At 40.9% G+C, this 25,281-nt stretch overlaps 1 protein-coding gene across 2 annotated transcripts in view; it reads left to right on the plus strand.

Moving 5' to 3' along the window:
- The window catches only part of LOC143121484 (calpain-1 catalytic subunit), a 30,531-nt gene that overhangs the window by 1,160 nt on the left and 4,090 nt on the right, over positions 1–25,281 (plus strand). Inside the window, exons 2-17 of one of the 2 annotated variants that reach the window (XM_076281851.1) lie at positions 1,803–1,872; positions 2,128–2,246; positions 2,822–2,955; positions 3,512–3,683; positions 3,805–3,876; positions 3,987–4,078; positions 4,173–4,247; positions 12,072–12,226; positions 16,366–16,523; positions 16,694–16,902; positions 17,179–17,221; positions 17,466–17,540; positions 20,900–20,960; positions 21,173–21,237; positions 22,327–22,395; positions 22,714–22,944. In XM_076281851.1, the coding sequence (XP_076137966.1) occupies positions 1,803–1,872; positions 2,128–2,246; positions 2,822–2,955; positions 3,512–3,683; positions 3,805–3,876; positions 3,987–4,078; positions 4,173–4,247; positions 12,072–12,226; positions 16,366–16,523; positions 16,694–16,902; positions 17,179–17,221; positions 17,466–17,540; positions 20,900–20,960; positions 21,173–21,237; positions 22,327–22,395; positions 22,714–22,758 (1,614 nt within the window). In that variant the 3' untranslated portion in view covers positions 22,759–22,944. Of the gene's footprint in view, positions 1–1,802; positions 1,873–2,127; positions 2,247–2,821; positions 2,956–3,511; positions 3,684–3,804; positions 3,877–3,986; positions 4,079–4,172; positions 4,248–12,071; positions 12,227–16,365; positions 16,524–16,693; positions 16,903–17,178; positions 17,222–17,465; positions 17,541–20,899; positions 20,961–21,172; positions 21,238–22,326; positions 22,396–22,713; positions 22,945–25,281 lie in introns of those variants that run through there. The other variant, XM_076281850.1, reaches the window with a different exon arrangement.

A 25,281-nucleotide genomic window follows, 5' to 3' on the forward strand; every position in this document is an offset into this window, starting at 1 on the left:
AAGTATGGCTCAGATGTGTTCGCTGCCAAATGTGGGCCCACAAAGGTTGTACCCCTGGCAATCCAGGGGTATACATCTGTCACAACTGTGATTCTTGTGACTGAATGAAGCACAGCCTGTCCTGCGCAGGGTTTCCTACTTTAGTTCAGTAGATTGTTAAAAATATTGTAGGTTGGTCTGTTTGTTTTTGTTTGCTGTTAGGCAACTTCCATGATAATAAAGAGGTTTTAGCACTGAAAATTATTTAATTTAATTTTTTCAACACAGTAGACAATTCAAGTAACTGATCATCTCCTTTAATCCCATTGTTTAAACATAAGGGACATTGATGACAACTATCATAGGGGTGCTATTCATATGAAAACTTATTGGCAGTTTCTAGCTTAAAAAACTAAAAAGTTACACATCATTTTTTAAGATCCCATTTTATCACTGAAATCCCATTGAAACTCTATAGGGACAACCAACCCCATACCCTGTGACAACCAACCCCGTGATGGGGTTGATTGTCACATTGTGTCAGAGTGTCTTTGATGGTTAATTGCTCCCTGTTACAATACATTCTAAAAGTAAAAATTATACACATTTAAAGCCAAGACCCCAAACTTTCATTTCATGTAGGAATTACTGCTGAAAGATTTTTTAAAGATGAGCAATTCATGCATGAGTAAAAATTGTGACAACCAACCCCGGTCTCCCCTACTAAGTAAGTATATATACTCTTTTGATCCTGTGAGGGAAATTTGGTCTCTGCATTTAACCCAATCCGTAAATTAGTGAAACACACACACAGCACACAGTGAATACACAGTGAGGTGAAGCACACATTAATCCCGGCGCAGTGAGCTGCCTGCTACAACAGCGGCGCTCGAGGAGCAGTGAGGGGTTAGGTGCCTTGCTCAAGTGCACTTCAGTCATGGCCCACTCAGGTCAGGGCTCGAACCGGCAACCCTCCTTTTGCAAGTCCAGAGTGCTAACCAGTGAGCCATGGCTGCCCCAACAACAAGGCTAGGGGAAAGAAAAATAATTGTGTGAATCACCTTTACAGCTATAAATGCCCAGTTTTAGGGTCTTGGCTGCTTGCTTTTGATGCTTGAAGTTGCTATACATATCTGGTTGTTCTAGTAGCAATACATCATAGGCCTATACTGTTGGAAAGCCTGTTTAGTACCCTTTCAAATAGTGCCCCATTTGTAAGGAGAATGCACTTGTGGGATAAGCAGTAGCGCTGAGTATGTGGGTTGTGCCCATGAAAAATGTAAATTTCAGTCAAGGTTTGCAGGACAATATGGCTGACAGCTCTCTGCCCAGACAATCCGGAACAGACTGCACACAGCCAATCTCCGGTCTCATAGGGCAGCCAGGAGTCTTGCCATGACTGCCCTTCACCGTCAGGCCCGTTTGCACTGGTGTTGGCAACATGTGCACTGGAACCTGAACATGTGGAGGAACGTTATGTTCAGTGATGTTTTCAGATTCTGGACTCATGGCCATCCCACAACAGTGTGAGGAGGAGGTGCCAGGCTGTTGTGGCTGTGTATGGTTCTTCATTAACTTGCGGGGCCCTACGCAACTTGCCTAGTGTGTGTATAGGGAGATCTGGCCCTGGGCCTTGCAGTAGCCTAGGCTATAATGCTCATGTGAACCCATGTAGGGCTAAGTCTACATTTCTCCCCCACTGTGCTGCTGCTTCTTGTGTGAAATTGAATTATTTTATTTTATTAAATAATTAAAATATAGAATAGGCTACTTGAAAAATGCAAATGTGATCATTTTAGAGGATACATGTGTTTACCTAACAGGAGATCTGTCCATTTCCACAATTCATTGTGGATGGGGCTACACGTATGGATGTTTGCCAGGGGAATCTAAGTAAGTGAGTTTTTAGCTTGTCTTTTGTTGTTGTTTGCCTATCTGACTTATGGTCTTTTCATCGCTACAAAGACAAAAGGGATGATGGTAGTGCACTACTAACAGTACTGCTGCAACTTTTTGCTCCCTTTGACACTGCCAAATTGTCCTTGCCTGTGAAAAGTAAAAAGTTAGTTAATGTTCTCTGTGTTGTGAAGTTTTCCTAGTTTGTATAATCTTGTAACGTTGTTCCCCACTCCTTCATATTACATACAGATGATTGCTGGTTACTGGCAGCAGTTGCCTCTCTTTCCCTGCACCACTCCCTTCTAAAGCAGGTTATGCCAATGGCTCAAAGCTTTCAGGAGGGTTACAACGGCAGCTTCCACTTTCGGGTAAAAAAATGCTTTTTACTGACACACTGGCGCCAATCTAATCTCTGTAGTGGTTAAAGTTCTAAGTGTAGCACTAGATAGACGCTCTCACGTCTCAATAAATAAGTGAAACCATTAGCCTACTAGTTACCATTGCTATAGCTGTGATAGAGTGAAATGAGATGGATAGTCATCATGGCTTTCAGTCTTGTAGGAAGGATTGTAAGTGTGGGATAAGCTTACATACACTTTTAGAAAAGATGTGATTATGTTCTGGAATACTTGAACATATTCAGAATTCCACTGACTTTCATGAATTCACAAAGCTACACCTAACTTTAAAAGACATGAAGTAAAACATATCAAATACAAACAGGAGTGGTTTATTGATCAATGTGCTAGATGAGCTCAGCTTGTTGTTTGCATTGGCAGCTTGCCCAGTGGCCTGGGAAATGTAAATTAAGTCATAATTTAGTCTACATGCTCTCAAAAGTATTGTTTAGTTTAGTGTTTATACACCAGAGATGGTTTATATGACTCTAACTTACGTAACACATGCTTGCAATCTGCTCTCTTTTCCTCCTTCTTCTCAATAGTTCTGGCAGTATGGTGAGTGGAAGGATGTGAAGATTGACGATCTGCTTCCTACTAAGGATGGAAAGCTGATCTACCTGCGCTCATCTCAGAGGAACGAATTCTGGAGCCCCCTGCTGGAAAAGGCTTATGCCAAGTCAGGACATTTTGTTTTGTCTTGTCATCTCCTTTGTCAAGTTTGTTTGTGTGACTGCATGATTATCTCTCTGTCTTGATGCTGTAGTCTAGCTGATACTTTTGGTTTTCTGTCTTACTAGCTGACAGTTTACCGCTACATATAGCTTCCATTAGCTCCTGTGGGTATATGAAGCTGTCTTTTTAAGCAACTCATCAGCTAACACTTTCTGTGAACTTAGTAGCCATAAAGAATTATAAACACATTTATAAAGGGTTAGAAAGCATTCACAGAGCCTTTAACAATTTATACATGGTGATAATTAAACTCATAAAGCGGTATGATGTATAAGCCATTACAGTTTGTCGTGCACAATAGATTATAAAGCTACTTTGGTTACACTTTACTTGACAGTGTCGACATAAGAGTGAAATGACACTGTCATGAACGTGTCATAAACAAGTCATAAATGTTTATTACATAACACTTCTGTTATTAAGTGACTATGAAGGGTTATTTTTAGGGATTTAAACATTTTATTAAAATGCTTTGATGCTTTTCCCTCTACCCCTTGCAGATTAAAGGGGGGCTACCGGGCCCTCAACATGGGTTTCCCCCATGAGGCCATGGTAGACATGACAGGGGGGATAACTGAGGTTTTTAAAGTGGCAAATCTGCCAATCAATCTGGGAGGTTTCTTGAAGCCCCTTTTGGCAAAAGGAACTCTAATCAACTGTGCAAACTCCCAGGTGTGTTAACAATCCAAATAGCAAAGTTAAATTTTACCTGATGGGAAGTAGTGATAATTTTACCTGATGGTGTTACCGATTTAAACACAATAACCACCTGGCTAATGACTGCACATTACAGGGTCCAATGGAGAAGAAAAACTTGTTGGGAATCATGTTCCGACATGCTTACTCTGTCACAAGCATGGAAAAGGTAGAATCATTGTAGACTATAAATCGGCATGTGACAGACATCCCTGTGACATTTTCTCTCACATCAATTAATTAAATCCTCTGCCATTCTATTTCATTCTTTTCCATCAGATTGAAACAAAGTCAGGCCCTGTGGAGCTGGTGCGTCTACACAACCCATGGGGGAGGGCAGAGTGGGAGGGGCCCTGGAGCGACATCAAAGGGTATGGCTAAATCTGAGCTTGACCCAGTCCCTTTCCTAAGGCTTGTCTATGATGGTCATGTGTGATCTCTGTGTGTCTATGATTTGTGAGACAGGCAGGAGTGGAGTAACGTTCTAGCACAGGAACAGCAACGCATTGAGAGGGTAAAGAAGGAGGATGGAGAATTCTGGTTAGTATGTTCTAAATTAGGATGTTATACACTGTTTTATAATTAGTAGTTTATCTTAAAAAGTTGTATACTTTCAAAGTCAGTCATCAGTTTTATTCAGGAAAAACATTCGTTGTTGGAGCTTTTTAACCATGACAGTAGCACATAGTGTAACTTTGTTGCTGTACTGCTTTGTGCATTTTAGGGGGCACCGTTTTAAAAGCTGTTTTCTTTCCCGATGTACCCTGCCATATCAAACTTTAAAGGTGCTATGTGTGAAGTTGTGTTGAATGCACCATTGCATTTGCGACATGTAATACAACGCCACACCCATGATACAAAGTAGTATTACAAGAGAGCTGGCCCGGTTCTACCTGGTTCACATGCAAAATTTAGTTGATATCTGGGTAACACAGGGCATAGGCATTTAGACATCACGTCAAAACGGTTGTTTCTTCTGTTGCTATTTCTTGTTAATGTGTGAATGTTTAGCCTATTCACATAGCATGATTATTTCGTAGTATTCATTTTCCTTTTCAAAGACAATGCTCATCTTTGGAATCAAGTGCTCTGGCACAAGAAAGGGCTTTCCACATGCTTACATGTTTGATGGGCAAGTGAGGTCCACCAGGAAGAGGAAATAGATTGAAAGAGGAGGGGCACATTGCGTCAGTATGTATAAGGTGATGAAGAACCTCTATGAACACACCAGTTGCAGGGTCATCCACAATGCCGATCTGTCGAAACTCTTCAGTATCAACACTGGAGTAAGGCACAGCTGCCTCCTATTCCTGATTACCTTCCTACTAGTGATCGAGTGAGTGATGAGGACAGCAGCCAAGGGTTATACAGTGGACAACGACCCAGAAATAAGAGGATCCAGACTTTACTGATGGCATTGTGATCTTGTCGCATATCAACACATCCAGGTAGGCAGACAGACAGACCACATTGTTACAAGGACTACAGGACGGGACATCAACACCACCAAGGCCAAGAGTCTGTGGGTGAATTCCACCCAAGAAATTACAGTCAACATCAATGCATAGGCCACTGAAGAGGTTGACCATTTCACATACATGGGCAGTGTCATCAACAAACAGGAAGGACAGATTAGATGTGAGCCTGAATCACCAAAGCATGCCACGCTGAAAGCATGTTGACCTGAAATCAGTATGGAAGTTGCAGGTGGCCAAAGCAAATCTCAAACCCGGAGCTCTGACAGAGGACTAGTCAGCAGCCCATCATCAACACCATTCAAAAATAAAAAATGGAAGTGGATTGGTCATGACCTACGCAATGAACAGACACACATTGCAAATCAGGCCTATAACTTGGAACCCCCAGGGAAAGATGAAAAGAGGATGACCAGACCTGACCTGGAGAAGAGCCCCAGTCAGACATAGGTATATCCTGAGGAGAGGTGAAGCAGGCAGTCAAAGACAGAGAGTGACCCTGGACTGATACAGGTCCTGAATGGAGGGAAGGTCAGCTCCAATTATCCTCTTTGCAGCCGTAATGGTCCGTTGCAGTCTGGCCCTGTCCTGTTTGGTGGCTGACCCAAACCAGACAGTGATGGAGGTGCAGATGACAGACTGAATGATGGCTGACTAGAAAGTAGTCAGCAGCTTTATAGATTAAACTTTCTTACATGTTGTTCATACATTGTTATTTACACATATTTATATTTATATTTATTACTCTAAACCACCTTATGTAAACCAACTGTATACTACTGTCTACACTGTACTTTAATTGTCCTGTCTATGCACCAACTGTCTATACTTTGTATATCACATTGCACTTTTCTGCTTGATTTGCACTTCTGGGGCCGTATTCACGAAAAAAATCTTAAGATAAATCTTAAGTAGATTCCTAAGGAAAAAAATAAGAAGTCCTTAAGAATGTTCTTAAATGCTATTCTCCAATATTTTCTTAAGAACTGTCGTATTTCTTAGGAACTTCTTTGTTAGATGCCAACTGCATTTCGTTGTCTTTGTACTTGTACTCTGCTCAATGACAATAAAGTTGAATTTAATCTAATCTAATCTATGCTCCGATCGAAGCAAAAGAGGACTGAGTAAGTAAGTAAAAGGCCTTAGTTGAATCAAGAATCAGAGGTGAATATAGCCGCAAGCGGCAATGCCAGGCTCAAGCCCATGTGGTCACTCAGTTCATGAAGAACCAGTTTATCCAACTGCTGCTTATCTTGGTTTATTTGTCAGATAGCAAGCTGATAAACATGGAGAAATGTTTGAGTCAGTCCATGTCATCACTTAGCCTACTGCAAAAGCCAAAGTTGACAAAAGACCAAGTTACAAACCTGCCAGAAAACACGGGATACTGAACCTGGCCACAATGAAAGCTTCAGTACGTGGGAAAATGACACTGCAAGTGACAAATGCAGAGCAGGGGCTTAGCATTCTCCTCCAAGCACTTTAGGATGCCTGGAGCCATAGTGCACATTGTCCCCAAATATTCTACATATTTTACATTCTAAGCATTCATTATACACCCCCGTAGCTGTGTTTGGCGCTACGCCAAATAGGCTTTGAGGGAATGTGAATATCATCATTACCATACCAATTACTAACCTGTGAGGTTTGAGCCATGTCAAGCAATGCATGCTAAATGTATCATACATTTCTTGTTTATCCGGCGAGGTATGCAAATTCATTTCAATTCACTATTTTCACATATTACAACATATTAAAAAAGCTTTTCAACTTACAATCAGCAACATCTTGTCATGATGTACGTATAGCCTACCATATTTGACATAAATCGGATGAATCGTCTAGGAGAAGTATGTTGAAATTGATCAGGTGTCACAACACAAAATCCCAAATATCTCACTTCCTGTTGGGTGCGGTTAATGCAATGTACATGAAACTTGTTCATCTTGGGGAGTTACACACCTACCAAATTTGGTGTGCATAGCTAAAAGCAGTGTTGTATAAAGTACTAGAAAGCAATACTTGAGTAAAAGTACAAGTATCGTACTAAAAAAAGACTTTGGTAGAAGTGAAAGTTACCTTTTAGAATATTACTTAAGTAAAAGTCTTAAAGTATCTGATATATACTGTACTTAGGTATCAAAAGTAATTTTCTGATATTTAATGTACTTAAGTATTTGAAGTAAAAGTAAAAAGCAAGCGGTTTTATTTTGAACTTTTATTGTGAACTTTATTTTGGCTTTCTTATAGTAAAGCATAAAGCATATTCAGGGTTCTCATATGAAGGGTTTTTGCCTTGTCTACATAATGTTTAGGTCACAAACCGAAAAGGTAGACTCCAATGTTTTTTTGTTCTTAACCGGGAAGCCATGGGCGAGTTTGAGCATTTATACAGTATCTTAGAGTTTTTTTAAAATTGCTAACTAAACTAACTAACACTAAAATCAAAAATATCTTACAGTCAGTGAAACCTTACACTCAAGTAGAAAAACATCAGCCCAGATTTGCAACTATATCAGCCTCACTTTTTGCAAAACACTACACAAATTGATTTATAAAGCACTAAACACATTTCTCTATTTTAGGCCCAGAAAATTCAGATAATGTCTCCTCTTTGCAATTTCTAGGCACTACCTTCCAAAATGATGTTATTTAAACACAACTATCGTGTGTGAATACACTTCCGTGCTTAATCGTAAATCAGTGGCGGTTGCTGCTCTTTGGTATAGGGGAAGCTCCGATAAAAAATGGTCAATTAATAAATTAATATTATTAATGTGCTATATTATTCTTTGAGGGTAAAAAATATTCCAAAACCCAGAATAGACCAAACAGTATAGAGTTCTGAGACATGGCAGTTTGGGGGGAGTTTAAATAGGGTAGCCTACTTTTCAAAGTTTTTTCTCTGTGACTATTCTGTATTCATCTGCCTTGCTGTTTCATTTTTAATCTCCCCTGGTGGGCTTTTAGCCAGGCTACACCGTTATATAGCAAGCTATCTAACTTTGCCTAAATACACAACTGAAACAAAAGCAAGTCACAAACTCTGTAACTCCACATTACGGTTTTATTTACAGTATGCTATACAAAGACAAATTATGAGAATTTGAGTTGCAACTTGCCTTGCCTCTCGACTTCACCTTCCAACACTAAAGTTAACGCATTCCCTGAACTTACTTGAAACACTTCCTCTCAGATCGCGACATATGCTGTCAATCAAAAAGAGTCCAACCTCTGTGACGTACAGAATCTCAGCGTCCGGGCCTTTCTACTGTCCCATAGACCTCTCCGGAATAAGTCCCGCCTCTGAAACAGCCGTGTCCACCCAACTTCCGGGCGTCGAATGTCTATGGGAAATAACATGGTGTTTTGAAATATCATACCTGTCAAACATCTGTAGGTGGCGAAGTAGAAAAAAATGGTGGGCCGATTGGCCTACACACTTCTGCCATCTAGTTTCCACTGGATTTTTTGATTGTCGGTGCCGTTAAAGTAGAAATATATCAGTAAGAAGCAGTAAGCTAACGCACGCTTCATACGCCGCGACTCCCCGAGTCAAGGTTGCATAGCAACGGCAATGTTTCATAGCTTGTCTTCACCGAAATGGAGTTCGTGGCACCAGAGCCTGTCTACGGAGGTGGCACTAACCCTGCATGAAATCGTCATGTTTGATAGGTTGTTAATACATTCTGAAAATGTTACTGTTCTGATCAAGGTCATGCAAAAAGCTATCGACTCAATATGACTCTGCTTCTGATTCCTAGTCTGCTTATCATTATCTGTTTTTCGTGAAAAAAAAAATCTCGCCTCGTCATGTCTTTAGTGTCTTTGTCGGCGATTTCTTTCTTTTTCAAATATCTCAATAACAGCCAACAAACTCTCAGCACAGTCAAACCAAAGTTAAGTCGTGTTAAAAAGAGGCTGAACCTTGCAAACGATTTACGTTTATAGACCACTGAAATCACGCGTGAATCACACGTGAAAAAGACCATCACGTTAGGTTGTGACTGGTTGTGAGCGAGATCTAACGCCCTCCTCCGCCCGCGTACATCGGAACTAGCTCCCGGTTAGCATTAACCCGTTTAATCCCAACAGTCACAATTATGACCGTACAAAAAAATCTTGCTCTTGTGCCTTTAAAACTGTTACTGGATGAATTATCAATACATTTCTCCCAAAAATAGAAACCTGAAAGGGTCTCAGTTAAATATGTGCAGTGCCAAATGTGTAGTGTAATTTGTTACATGGCCAGAGCTGCTTATGTTTTGGTTGCACCCTGACCAGAAAATGTCCACCCAAAAGCTCCCAAACTAAAGCTTAGAAAAGTATGTTTATGTAAACATAGGACAAAGATTTTTGGTACACATCGTCTTTAAGGTGTCTAGTATGGAGGGATGCAATTGAAATATATGAACTTTGTTCATCGTTCTCATAGCATGAGTGAACATGATGACGGTCACAATTGTGACCGTTGGGAAACAACATAGTCCGATTTTAGGGATTTTCCCACATTTCATTGTACAATCATCTAATTTCCACTAAATTCCATTCAGAGATGATATGGGGACATTGTCCCAGGTCTGTTCTTTACTTTTAAATTTGTATCACATGGCATTTCTCAACATGGCCTCTGAAATTCTCTATTATATTCTAAGTGTGCCAATTTTTACATAGAAAATCCATTATACCACACTATTATACATAGCTATTGTAATAGCTGATTTTCTATGCTGTATTTTAATTTCACTTTCAGTCACTTCTTGCACATATCAGATCTAACTGACTGCCCAGATTTTACCTTTCATTCACCTCAAAAACAGTAAATCATTATAATTATGACTATTATATTACATAATGTCACATATAAACAAGGTGGTGGGGGTATAATCAACTTGCCAGTCAGCCTGTTGAAGGCATATTGGCTGAATTTATGCAGAGACTTGCAGTAGATATGAACAACCTTACCAGAAAATGTATTCCCCACCCCTTTTCCCAACAATACCCCTCCACTTATGTACAGTAAAGGGCCTCTGCCACAGGGACCAGTCAGACGAACCAGAAGCAAAGCTTCATGTGATCAAAAATAAAGATCAAGTGTCTCAAGAATCTGCTCTCACACTATTGTATGTCCAAATTGCAGAATGTTTCCTATTATGCATGTAGAACCTTACTTAATTCAGTGGTAAAATTTATCAAATTTAGCAATATAGTGGATATCACACCCCTCTGACACTAGATTAGGCCAATAACTGAGGCCAGAGCAGGCTCCTATGCTCCTCAGGTTTATATGTGATGGGATCATGGACAGGGGTCCTGTGTTCCCCAGGTCAAGCATTGTGTGTTTCCAGGGTCCTCCAGCTTTATAAAGCACATAATAGGTACCCGAATGAGCATAGGTTCCAGGATAGGACCATGGGAATATAGGGCCTTATGAAGATGGCAAGTTACTTAGTTGCATGCTGTGATGAAAATATGTTTAACAGCACTCACCAAAACACACCTCTCCACTTGTGTGTTTGATGCCAGACAGGCTCATATGGTAATGCTGTTGTATATGCATTTAGAACCTTACTTAATCCAGTGGTAAAATTAATCAAATTTAGCAATATAGTGGACATCACACCCCTCTGACACTAGATTAGGCCAATAACTGAGGTCAGAGCAGGCTCCTATGCTCCTCAGGTTTATATGTGATGGGATCATGGACAGGTGTCCTGTGTTCCCCAGGTTAAGCATTGTATGTTTCCAGGGTCCTCCAGCTTTATAAAGCACATAGGTACCCGAATGAGCATAGGTTCCAGGATACATAGGACACTGGGAACATAGTGCCTTATGAATATAAGGCCTTTGGAGCATAGGGACCAGGTAACATAGGTTCACTTCATTTAGTGACCTTAACAATAATACCACTGAGCAAAGGAGACCAATTGCTGGTCCAATGGAAAGGCAATTAATGGCATTGGAAGTATGGCAGTAGACTTGCAGGACAATCTGTTGTGTAATTAATTAATTAATTAATTAAAACTGTACATAGTATTATTCCCAGCTTGTCCAAACTCTATAGCATCATGGAAGACAGACATTGTCTCAGTATGACTGGAACATTTGGTTTGTACTGGTTTGTACAAAGGTTTGTACTGTACTTTGTTTGCTAATACAATACTTATGGTTATGGTTATGGGATTTGGCAGACGCTTTTGTCGAATACTTGTGCCAATATTTGTGGCAATGTCACTACATATGAACATGAACTACCAATGTTGTACCATGTTAATTCATAGATAAAAACACTTAGTTAATTGCATGGTTCCACCTCTTCTTTTTTTCATTTGGTAACCCTAACACTTACATGTCATAACCCTAACACTAACCCTAACGGTTCTTGTCATGACAAAAAAACGAATGACACTTGACAGAACCGTTATATCAAACGTTTATGACTTGTTTATAATGTTTATGACATGTTCATGAACAGTGTCATGTCACTCTTATGTAGATACCTCCAAGTAAAGTGTAATCGGTACTTTCTACACTAAATGCCAACATATTAATGGCCAAATGTAGCTTCCCAGGTATTGTATCTTTCAAGCTTTAAAACTAAGAGAATATTAAGGTTTGAAAAAATATGAAGACATTTGAAGAGAAATATTTTACAGGCCTTGGTTTTAAACAAAATCTGAAATGGTGAAGCAGCAACCCTATCTGTTTTGACTCGGAATGACCCTAGTAATCTTTTGTTTACTTGTGATATGTGTTTATGTGCCATTATATGGGTGTAGTATGGCACATAGTAGCCTTTTTGGGGGTCCTTTGTCCATATGATGTTTCAATAAAGGGGATTTAAACATATTTTGCTCTCTTTCTCTCTCTCTCTCCCTCCTTCTCTTAGGATGTCCTTGTCAGACTTCCGTCAAAACTTTGATATGATGGAGATTTGTCACTTGAGTGATGACACATTGAGCTCTGCCCAGCGGCCCTGGCATGGCACAATGTATCATGGAAAATGGGTGGATTATAAATCTGCTGGTGGTCCTTACAAAGGAGGTATTAACTGATTAGCCTGCTGCACCATGTCGACACACATTTACAGTTGTATCTAGTGAAAGGCGATTTGTCTTTATTGTGAAATAGGCTCTTTGCACGTTCGGCTTGTTTATTGCCGGTGGAGCCAGGTGTGTTTGAACCTGCCGCTATTGTTAATGGTACCGGTAATTAGTGTCTACACGGTTGGGTGTTGCACCTACAGTAGTACATCAATATGTTACGATAAAGAAGGATTTATGCAAGTTAAAATAGTCATTATTGGGCAAACAAAATATTCAGACGGTCATAAAGGTTTAGTCAGGTTTTTTTTCTTCCGAATTCCCCCCCCAGTATTTTGTGTCAACAATTCCCAGGACACTGAACCGGGCTGCATGAAACTTGGTGGGCATGTAGCCCCACAAGAATGACACAGAACCATTGTTTTTCGTTTTAATCTGTCGCTCACCTGCCGCACTGGACCCCCAGTTTTCTGTGACTATCAAAACTGCACAAAATTTGAAGTGTAGGAAACGTACCAGTGGGTGTATGAACCAGTCAAATAAGCTACAATATCAATAGTTTTGAAATAACAATAACTTGACCCCTGAATTGGAATGTTGTGCTAGTGATACTCCTGTATCTTCCGACTGATGGGTACACAATACAAGTGTTGTAAATACCACTCATGGTTAGCACCTCCTCCCCAGGACACGGTACGTGGGGTGGATTTGTTCCTTAGATTCTTTTGCTGAAGATTACCAATCGACTCCGAACCATCACTGGCTTTGAAAGAAAGTCCCCTCCTATGATGAATGTGAGTAAAGACCTCCCTGATGAACTTAATGCTTTTTATGCTCGCTTTGACATGAAAAACACAGACTATCTTGCACTAGCTGCAGCATGTGAAGCAAATGAGGATGCACCTTTCTGTGTCTCTGAGGTCGATGTGAGCAATGCCTTTAGGAGGGTTAATTGTAGAAAAGCTGCTGGACCGGATGGAATTTCTAACAGGATTTTGAAATCCTGCGCTGCTCAGTTAGCTCCTGTGTTCACTTATATCTTTAACACATCATTGACTCAAGAGACAGTTCCTACTTGCCTCAAGCAGTCTGTTATTGTTCCAGTACCGAAAAACAAAAGTCCATCATGTCTGAATGACTACCGCCCAGTAGCCCTGACGTCTACAGTGATGAAGTGTTTTGAGAAGCTTGTGAAAAACATTATCTGCTCATCCCTCCCTGCCTCCTTCGACCCCCTCCAATTTGCTTACAGAGCCAACAGGTCTACAGAGGATGCCATCTCAAACCTCATGCACACCACCTTAACTCACCTGGAGGAGAGGAATGGGAATTATGTGAGGATGCTGTTCATTGACTTTCAGCATTCAACACGATAGTACCTCTCACCTTGGTCACAAAGATGAAGGCCTTAGGACTGAACACCACCCTGTGCCACTGGATATTTGACTTCCTCACCAACCGTTCACAAGTGGTTAGAGTGGGGGGTCTGACATCTGACTCATTAACCATCAGCACTGGTGCTCCCCAAGGCTGTGTTTTGAGTCCACTGCTGTACAACATCTACACACATGACTGCAAAGCCAACAGTAGTCATACCTCCATCATCAAGTTTGCAGATGACACAGTGATCTTGGGCCTGATTAGTAACAACAATGAACAGCTCTACTTGGATCAGGTTGATGAGGTGGCACAGTGGTGTCAATCTAACAGCTTGACACTGAATATCAATAAAACCAAGGAAATGGTAGTGGATTACAGAAGGAAGCAGCAGAACTACAGTTACACCCCACTAATGATCAGCGGGCAACCTGTAGAGAGAGTGACAAGTTTTAAATACCTTGGTGTCCACATTACTGAAGACTTAACATGGACTGTTAACACTCAGCATGTTCTGAAGAAGTCCAGACAACGACTCTACTTCCTTCGTCAGCTAAGGAAATTCAAAGTTTCTACATCCATCATGAAGGCCTTCTACACTTCAGCGGTTGAGAGTGTTCTAACTGGTAGCATCATCACCTGGTATGGGAACTCCACAGTTAGAGATTGTAGTACTCTGCAGAGAGTAGTGCGCTCAGCTGAACGTACTATAAGAACTCAACTCCCTGCTCTACAAGAAATCTATTCCAGAAGAGTACTCCTAAGAGCCCAAAAGATTCTGAAGGACTCTTCTCATCCTAACAATGGATTATTCCTACCGCTGAAATCAAGAAGACGCCTATGTAGTCACAAAGCCAGAACTGAGAGACTCAGGAGAAGTTTTTATCCCCAGGCCATCCGAACTCTGAACTCACACTATACTGACTTTGCACACATTCACTCCTCAGCACTCTCAAACATTTCCCAACTCTGAACTCACACTATACTGACTTTGCACTCATCCACTCCTCAGCACTCATGACCCCCCTCCCCCCCCCCCCCACACACACACACACACCTACATGACTTTTAGCACTTTTACATCCCTCTCCCTATGCTGCAGACCTTTTATTTCTTTTCTTATTCATCACACGTCAAAACACACACACACACACACACACATATCTGACTTTCTCCAACTTTTGCACATCTCTATAGAACTTTTATTTATTATTTTTGATTTCTCCTCCATCTATCTACCCATGTCCTTGATTGCCTAGCCTTTCTGTCCCCCCCCCCCCCACCCCCATCCCCAACACACACACACAAAAAAACACACACTCTTACATCATCACTGTCATCACCTCACATACATACAGCACACTGCTTGCTACAGTAAGCCTCCTCTACATACTTGCTGCACACTGCCCCCCCCCTCCCTACATACACAGCACATTGTCTTCAGGATCTTCTCCAACACACATCCTCTACTTACTTACAGCATACTGCCCCCACCTACCCACACACACACTACACACACACACACACACAGTCACTGCTTCACTCCCCTCCTGCCCACACACACATCTTCACTGTCATCACTCACATACATCATACTTGCAGTACACTGCCCCCCCCTCTCCCCTACATACACAGCACATTATTTCATCAGGAAGCTTCTCCAACACACATCCCCAACATACTTACAGCACACTGCCCCCCCCCCCCCCTACATACACAGCACATTGTCTTCAGGATCTTCTCCAACACACATCCTCTACATACTTACAGCATACTGCCCCCACCTACCCACACACACACTACACACACACACACACAGTCACTGCTCCACTCCCCTCCCGCCCACACACACATCTTCACTGTCATCACTCACATACATCATACTTGCAGTACACTGCCCCCCCCCTCTCCCCTACATACACAGCACATTATTTCATCAGGAAGCTTCTCCAACACACATCCCCAACATACTTACAGCACACTGCCCCCGCCCCCCCAATACACAGCACATTGTCTCATGAGGAAGCTTCTCCAACACACATATTGCACACTGCCCTCTCCCCACATACACAGCACACTATCCCATCTCCCCTGTCATCCCCCCAACACACACACCAAGACCCTTGGCAGTTGGGTTAGCCCCTTGAGCCGTGGATATGCCCAAGGTTTCTTCCTTGGTAAGGGAGTTTTTCCTTGCCCCTGTTGCTCTTGGGTGCTCCTTGTTGGTGCCCCCCCCCAATCGCAATCCTCCCCCAACTTTCTTATGCAGCCCTTGCCACTTAATCTACTAAACCCCTCTTCTACTGCACTTTTTACCCCCCCCCCCCCCCCCCCCCCATAAATGCACAAATAGGCTGACACCATACTTAATTTCACTGCATTTCTTACTTCCAGTAACTATATGCATGTGACAATAAACTTCCTTGTATCCTTGTAATATGGGTATAATATTTGGCCTTATTTGTCTAATAAAATGTGCAGTAGTAGCTGGGTCAAGGTTCCTTTTATGAATGAAGCTTGATCCATGTTTTGATTCAGTCGATGGGCATTCAAGCTACGAAATTTGGAGTTGTACCACTTCCAGGGATCAATTATACAGTTACGATCAAATAAACACATACACACAATGGATTCATGCTGACTAATGAAATGGATAGAGAACATATCACAGTCTATATGTTTTACTGTGAATGTGTGTAGTAATGTGTGTATATGTGTATGCTTGTCTTGTGTGTGTTTGCATGTGTTTGCAAATGTCTCCAGAGAGGTATTGGCAGAACCCCCAGTTCCACCTGACTCTGCTGGAGCAGGATGATGACCCTGAGGACCCAGAGCTCAGCTGTTCCTTCCTGGTTGCCCTCATGCAGAAGCACCAGAGACAGAAAGGAGTCCATCTCTCCATCGGCCTGCACATCTACAAGGTGCCTTTCTTCTTTTCAAATCAACAACTAGCTTCACTTGACCACATCACTTCCTTGGGTGAGATCATTCACTCTCACTGCCTATCACTGCTATGTGGATGACTTTACCTATCTTTCACATAATTCGGGTGTCAATTGATGACCGACTAAGTTGTGTATCTCATTCTTAGGCTAATTCAAAGAACCGCTACCTCTCCTCCTTGGAGCTATCTCAACTGGAGCCAGTGGATTGCACTCCCAGCTACCTACCCTGCAGAGAGGTGGTGATTCGTGGTTGCTTGGCCCCAGGCCATTACATCATCATCCCCTCCACCTCCCAGAAACATCAGGAGGGAGAGTTCCTTCTGCGGGTCCTGACCGAGAAGTGCAATGGGGCTGAGTAAGTCCCTCAAAAGCAGCTTTTGTGAACAGTGGAAATAATCCATGTTTGTCTTTACAGATACAGCAATAGAATCAGGAGGATTCAGGAAATTTACACATTTTCAGGAAATAATAAGGAAACAAGAGTGGAATAATGTGTGAGACCAAATCAGATGTTTGAGTCATTCCACTGGTGGTTTAACTGTTGCGGTCTTTCTATTGATGGTCAATGCTGGTTTAACCGTTAAAAGGTAGAATGACATTAAACAGCAGTGCTAATTTGATGTATTTACAGTCCTGTGGAAAAGCCCAGCTCTGATGAGACTGTGCCTGCAGAGGTAAACCAAGCCCTCTTAATCTATACTACATTACCAGCACCGATGACTCATACGTACAAGGAATGTGTAATATCTACCTTTGTTTCACAAACCTGATTGTATTGCAAATTGTAATTCTAGTGTACATTATGAATGGGTCCTGTTAGTGATGTATGACTGATGGATGGCTGTTAGTGATGTATGACTGATGGATGGCTGTTAGTGATGTATGACTAATGGATGGCTGTTTTGCTCCTGTTCCCAGCCCAGTCCTACCTACTTGTCAGTGCTCCCCTCTCTCAGCCTCGCACACCAGCTCTTTAAAAAACACTGCAACAAGGTGAGCTAAATAAGTCCTTTCAATTGGGGAGCACTCAAGAAAGGAGAAATCCTGAAAAATTGAAAACCTAAATTCTGTTGTTGGCTTCAGAGCAGTCTCTGAGACTAAATTCACATAGTCTGATAGTTGTGCTTATATTGCTGGTGAGATGTATTACTATCATCATCATCATTGATTAATAATCATTTATTGAAAGCTGAAAGCGAAAAATTATTATGAGTTATGGATGTGGGAGCAGAAACAGGGAGAGTTTGGTTACTTTTGATGGTGTTAAGTTTGCTCAAAATAAGATCTCTTTCGCATACTGTTCAACCTAATAATTGTACTTTTTGATTAATTAATAGACAAAAATTGTAAGGCCAGTTCCCCGGAATAAAAACCAGTGTTATGCCAGTCAGATATAAGGGAAAGGCTGTTCATGTCGAAGGGCCAAAACTGTGTGGTAGGTTGGTTGCTTGATTGATTGATACTTCATTATACTATACTTTACTTTACTTCATTATACTATATCTTTACTTTATAAAGCACATATAAGTATTTACTCAGCACCCAAATCCGGCATGTGGAATAGTTTATTGATTCCTCCTATTCCATCCGTACATTATGATTTCAATCTTACAGGCTAACAACTACTAAATGTTTATTATTTTAAAAATAATAACTAATGCTCGTGCTTGTATTATAAAGAACTCTATGTGCAACAAAGACTACATCTGCCAAACCCACAATGTCAATCCTAATTGTGGTCTGGAATTAGATTAGTGGCATGGCCAATGAGCTTCAGGCAAAAGTATATTAAAAGTGTCTGAATCATTTTGTAGCTTAGGTAATAGATATGGATATCACCAGTAAATTAATGATAATGACGGGGTATCCTTCTGCTCTACAACTTCACCCATATCTCTTCTGCATCGGAATGTGTCAATGCTGATGGCAGGGATGGGCAGTATTTCTGATACATGTATTTAAGATATGCAATTGAAATGCAAAATACTATTTTGTCATTTATATTTTATTGGGTTGAAGAAAATTACTTTTTAATCAAAATACTTTGTTATTGGTGTGCATTAAATTCCATCATTTTTTTTATATTTGAAAAATACTTTGAAATACTCTCTGAGACATCTATGTGATGACGTCATAAAAACACAAAAGGATGCATGGAAGCTAATAGGTGCCAGAGCTAGTGAGCGGAGCGGAGTGGATGGAATTTTGTTGGAGCGCGGAGCACTTTTTAATTTAGAGGCCGGAGCGGCCGCTCTGTTCCGCTCCAATTGCGTTCCGATCTCCCATGGGGGCTTACAGATAGGGCATGCGATGCACTCGCTGCAAGGTTGTGCTAAATTGAGCGAATGGCCCAAAGATTTGTGGTAACGCTACTTCTGCTACTTATGGTACACATGTAGCCTCCACCTCCCCTTTAAACACAAATTATGTATTAATGTGTTAACCTCACTCCTGATCCGGGTCATGGCTACAATGCCTTGTGTTGACTTGCACAGCTCAGCCTGGCACTCGCCCGGACTTGAACCCTCAAACAGCAGCAACTTGGATTCGGGAGTCGAGCGTGCTAACAATCAAACTAAAAGCCCAGGCTGCTATCTCTCTTACTGTTACTCTGCTATAACTGGAATAGGCCTGTAAGCAGACATTGGGGGGTGTCCTCATTTTGGCCAATTTGTCCTCACTTTATAGACATAACTTGTCCTCCTTTTCAGAGTCTGGTTGGTGATTACTCTATTTCTGTTTACACATCAACACACAAATTGTGTGTTGATGTGTAAACCTCACTCCTGATCCGGGTTGAGGCACCAATGCCTTGTTATTTGTATTTATGACTAATGGTAATTGTATTTGACTATCAGCTGATCTTTTCAATGTATTTCTGCACAGAACTCGCATGAAGTGGGAAAATATGCGTCCCTTTTATTCTCTAGCTAGGTTGCGGCTCGAGAGCAGTTAGACACGGCTATGGTGGAGGCAATGTGGTGGTTGCTTTAACCTGTTAATTTGGGTGCCGTTCTGCAGATGCCACACACGCAGTGTTCAAGCCTTAAATCATATGACAGTATGGACGTTATCTTACATTATACAATTTTCCTTTCAATCACACAAATTATTGCACTGTTTAATGTTGTTAATGATGTGTAAAAACACAAAAAATACCATATTTTTAAGCATATTTTTGGGGGTTTTGACTTTATTGTGACAGGATAGTGAAGAGAGAGAGACAGGAAGTGAGTGGGAGAGAGATGGGGCAGGGCTGGGAAATGACCCGGGTTAGCTCGAACCTGGGCCCCCAGGGGCACTTCGACCCAAATGTGGTATGGACGCTGTAGCCAGTTGCGTCACAGCATCTCCCAAAAATTATCATCATAAAGCACAAAATAAATACCTTGAAAGTTATTGTGGCAATGATGTTTATTACAGATAAGACCTGATGTTATTATTATTTCATGATGTATTGCATAAGGGCTTTTCATTTGGATACCAGATTTAGGCTTATTTAAACACAATGTCCCACCTTGATCAGAACTTTTCAATATGCTTAATATTAGAGTACATTTTTACATTGTCTTTGTTGAAAAAATAAATATATAATTTGATGATTTATTGTTTATCAGAGATCCTCAAATCGGTATCGGTCTTTAAAATCCCATATCAGTTGGGCTCTACTTACGACATGATTAGATGTAATCTATGTTCCAGCTCCAGTCTGATCTGATTAGATATCTGGCATGGTAGAATGTTTTGCCAACTGTCTTACAGTGTCAGCAGTCAAATGTAGGCCTACAATGTGAGCACATCAATCACAATCAGGATTGAAACGCAGTGTGAGTTGCCATATCGTATGTGACAGAGGAAAATGCAGTGTCTATCCGACTTGTAACAGTAAATTGGAACACTATCAGGCACCACTGCTGGATTGATCAACAGGCTTCTTCGACGATGTTTGGATGGCTGACTTTTCAAAAAGTTGGTTGTGCTCAAAGGCAATAACCCCTTAAATTATGACTTCTGGCAAGTTTTGTGCAAAGAAATGGACAGATTAAGACAAATATAACCAAGCTCTGAAGACTTGGGCCCCTGGGCCTGTCAAGTAATCCATCCCTGCTCATAAATCCATCCCTACTTCACACTGTTTAAAACTTTTAAACCATTTTGGAATTTCTGGTGTGTGATATTCCATGTAGCCTTAAAGTTTTAATAGGCTAAATGTTTGGGATTTAAAAAAAGCTAATTTACAAAGTTATTCCATGCTTCCTTGAAAAAAGTATTTTGAGTAATTTCAAAATACAAAAATACAGTTTTTTGACTTGACTTGCACAAAATACTGAATCTTTCAACTTTTTTACTAGGACGAACAATGTCGACCTGCTGAATTGTTCAACTTGCTGACAGAGGCCATCAGAGGAGGAGGTCAGTAAGACTGGAGCACTGGAACTGTGTGAAACATTGACTGTACAGTTTGTCCTTGGGTGCCTTTCTGGTGTCTGGTATACCAGAATGCTAGCTTGGTTGTAAATGGTTCTCTTAACTATTCTAACTGTGTTGTAGCAAGTATGGTTAACGGTACCTCTCTGCTGCTTTTTTCTCTATTTCCACTCATGTGGCTCGGATGGGATCTTCAGCTCTCTCAGGAAGTGAACAGAAGCTGTGTATTGAACATTGCAAGAGCTTTGTGGTTCTAATGGATGTATCCTTCCTCTTCAGTTCTCACATAAAAAGCAGAGTAATCAGTCTCTCTCTAGTTATCAAATTCATACTGTATAGCTCTGACATTCATATACAACAGAACAGTTAGAGTGATTACAAAAATCACTTAAATTACATTCAAATCAAAGTCAAAGCATATTTCTAAAACTGATAGTTTTCAAACTTTTGAATAAAAATCCATTGTCATTGACAGCGGTCATTATTTAGAGGTCCTTAGACGAAAATAATGACCGGTAGAACTTTGGGAAATCCCATTGAAATCAATGGAGCATTCTACTTGCATTGTGAAGAGCCGTATAATAAGATATATTATCACCCGGAGAGAAGAAATACTCTTTTCTGATTGGCTGGCGGGGTGGCTTTAACAGGACACCTATGAAGTAGATCTGGTAAAAAAGTTTATTCACCGTTCCATATCAATGCTTATGAATATATATACTTATATACTGAATGTATATATACTTATATACTGAATGGTAACTATAACAACCATAGTAGGACGACGGTTGAGTCTGGAGACAGGCTTTGCAACAATGATATCAACTGTAAACAAGCTAACTGTCCATGCTATCGCTGTTATAGGGCCAACGAAAGTTGTACAACAAGCTGAACTAGTGTTTCCTTTGCGTGCTTTAAAGGCATGGCTTTACAGTGGCAATCGGGTGATAAGCGGGATAACGGCCTTTGAGGTGTGTCCTGTATGACAGGACTCCTCGGCGTCCGTTATCCTTTACATAAAGGATTGTTAGGATGGTATCAGAATCTTGAGTTGTTGAAATTTCACCAGAGTGTTGAAACGGAACAGTAATCAAGGATTTTTGAGGATTCACCATGTGGGTTTTGCCAGATCACATATATGAACACCATATGAAATTGAGACAGTGCTTCTCTTGTAAAGGATTCCCACCCAATAGATGCCCAATAAGTGCCCAAAAAATGCTGCTATGGATTTAAACAGTGATCAGACTGTTAAAAATGTTTGACTAGGCATGCAGTCAAGAATTGCATTGTATGTTTTCAAATTGGTGGAGATATACCAATATTTCCTTAATTCTCTGAACGACAAAAGAGCCAAGGGTTGGCCCAGCTTGACTGGTTGGAGTTTCAGGCTCTGTGGAATAAATTCAAGCAGTGGACGGTAAGCCCCCCAACACTCTCCACCTTGAAAATGCAGAGGGTATTGTAAATGTATATGTAGTATGTAATATTGTTGGTTAGAATTTGGTTGTATTTATTGAATGTGGAATGGACACCACTGACAGATACGAATAATGCTGAATACCTTATAGCAATAGCAATTATCAAGGTCTAAGATATATTAAAAGGTAATCAACTAGACCGTAGCCAACATTTTGTGTAACCACAGATAGTCCATGCCAAGTCATGTCCACTATTGAAAAGTACCAGTACTCAAATACAGTCGCCTGGAAATTTCTTTGCCTCTGTACACTTCCAGAATGGATCTGAAACAAAGGAATTTATATCCCATCCCATTTTTTGAGGCTCAAAACGAATTGGACAAGCAGTGTCATGACCAACTGTGGCCCGTTTTCTTATTATTCCATGACAAATTAAAACAATCCAATGCTGTTTTTTTTCCACTACTGGGTTCCCACTGCTGTTGCGGAGTATTTGTATTTCACACAACTGTTGTAAATAAACCGCTTGTGGTCATCTCTTCCCCCTGGACACGGTTACATGTGGATTTGTTTACAAACTGGCAAAGATAATCTCCACGTTGACTTACTACACGATTTCATATAGATCGTAGGCTGTTGCATATAGCCATTAGGGGTGTCACAATTCTCCAAATCCTTAATTCGATTTCATTTTCTAGCTCTCTGTTCTGTTTGAAGATCAACCGAAGTGACGTATCCCCGCTATCGCTGATACAACCTTTACATTTTATACTTTTTTTGCCTTATTTACTTGTTTTGGGGGATTTTTATTTTGAAACTGTGCCTACCGCAAACAGAACAGACATTAAACAAAGACAAACATGAAATGAAACAACGCAGAACGATAATTTTATTGTTTCAGCACACTCCGAAGAGACACAAAGTGTTCATGGAATATTGCACTTATCAATGTGCATGTTATGCCTTAAAGTAAGCCTAATTTTGGACTGTAACAACCAAGCAAACAAAATAACGTCCCGTCGACGTCCCCTACAGGTCCCCTCCTCGAGAATGTGTAGGGTTCCCATTACGTCCTGCAAACGTTATTCGGGATGTCTAAAGGACGTCCCTGGGACATTGCAGAGACTTTGAGGGAATGTCTTCTAGTTGTCACTGCGACATTATTGGTGGACTTTCAAAGGACATACCGCGACGTGATGGTAAGGTCAGGGTAGGGCTTTTTAGACGTCCCCATACTGCCAAAATGCTATGCTATGTGCTATGCTATGTGCACAACAACTAACCACTTTATATAGCACTTGTACATAGGGCAATTAGCACCTCTAGGTAGCCAGATACCATGATCAGCCGTGTTAACTAGGGCTGTAACGATACACCAACCTCACGATTCGGGTTGTATCACGATTTTTGACCCACGGTTCGATACGAATCTCGATTTTTCTTTTTTTTTGGGGGGGGGGGGGGGGCTAGACATTTTATTAAATAACATTTTAATAGCCTCCCTTAGAACACCAGAGGATAACAATATAATATATCTATTATTTTAATATCATACCGGTAAAACATTTGTAGGTAGCGAAGTTGAAAAAGCTGGTGGGCAGATTAGCCTACACACTTCGGCCATATAGTTTCCACTGGATTTTTTGATTGTCGGTGCCGTTTAAGTAGTATACTATAGACTATACTACTTAAACGGCACCGAAAATCAAAAAATCCAGTGGAAACTAGATGGCAGAAGTGTGTAGGTCAATCTGCCCAGCAGCTTTTTCTACTTTGTCACCTACAGAGTTAGACAGGTACGATCTTTCAAAACGCCATGTTATTTCCCATAGACAATCCACGCCCGGAAGTTGGATGGATACGGAAGTTAGGAGGCGGGATATATTCTGGAGAAGTCTATAGCTGAGAGACTAGCTTAGCCTACTTGCTTATTAGGCTACTTAGCTATATCGTAACTCCCCCTATTTCCACCGGTCCGTATTTCCACCGTCTTGCGCGTATGTGTCACTTAATATCCATTTCTACACAAACCAAGACAGCGGACTCCTATAGAAACGCAACCACCCACACCATAGGTGTATCTAAATTAGCTATGTACCAAAAATGACATTTTACCGTGACACGAAGAGCTGTAAACAGTGTTGTAAGGCTGCGTGTACACAACCGCTTGGAGCTCCAGTGGAATTTTAATTTCACGACGAGAATTATCGGTCTAACGTCCATGTGCCGTTGAAACAGTGTAAATAGGCTACCAATCAGGCCAGCACTATAACTCCGAGCGTGGTAAACAAAATCGGATATTTCAGGCAGTAAATGCTCCCGTTAAGAACAAACCAGATTTTGTTCAAATCTACACGCTATGGCTACTGAAAAATGTAAGGTTCATTTAGTAAATGTTATTTTGAAGTGTTAAAAAACATCGTTGTTTTAGAATTTCTGAACAAAAGTGGTGATAATTGGGGGTGTTACGATAGCTAAGTGACTCGGTGCTGCAAGGGCAGCAATACTGGTGCGATAGCCTACAAAGTAAAGACATTTTTCTAAACACAGCATGGTAAGAAAGAGTTGTGCGTAAGTTACAGATGTCCTCAATTCAATTTGTATTGAGTCTTCACACCTGCCTCATACCAAAAAGTATGAACCAAAAACCTGTAAATATGACGTGTCAATAAGTAACTATTTGTGTTCATGTATGTCTCACTGTGATAATGGGTGTATTTAGAGCGAGAGAGCCTGGTTATTCCTTCAATTATTATGATAATGCATCCGGTGTTGACAGGCGAGTTTCGAGATTTGAGTTCAGCATTGTTCAGGAGTAGGCTAGGTGATAATGATTGCACCTGGGAGAGGTAGGCTACATTCCCTTTATTATTATAATCACTATT

This window comes from Alosa pseudoharengus, unplaced genomic scaffold, assembly GCF_046254945.1.
Source record: "Alosa pseudoharengus isolate Yale_2024_CS ecotype anadromous, Long Island Sound unplaced genomic scaffold, YU_APseudo_1.1 YU_APseudo_1.1_scf_13, whole genome shotgun sequence".
In the NCBI taxonomy this organism is placed as follows: domain Eukaryota; kingdom Metazoa; phylum Chordata; class Actinopteri; order Clupeiformes; family Clupeidae; genus Alosa; species Alosa pseudoharengus.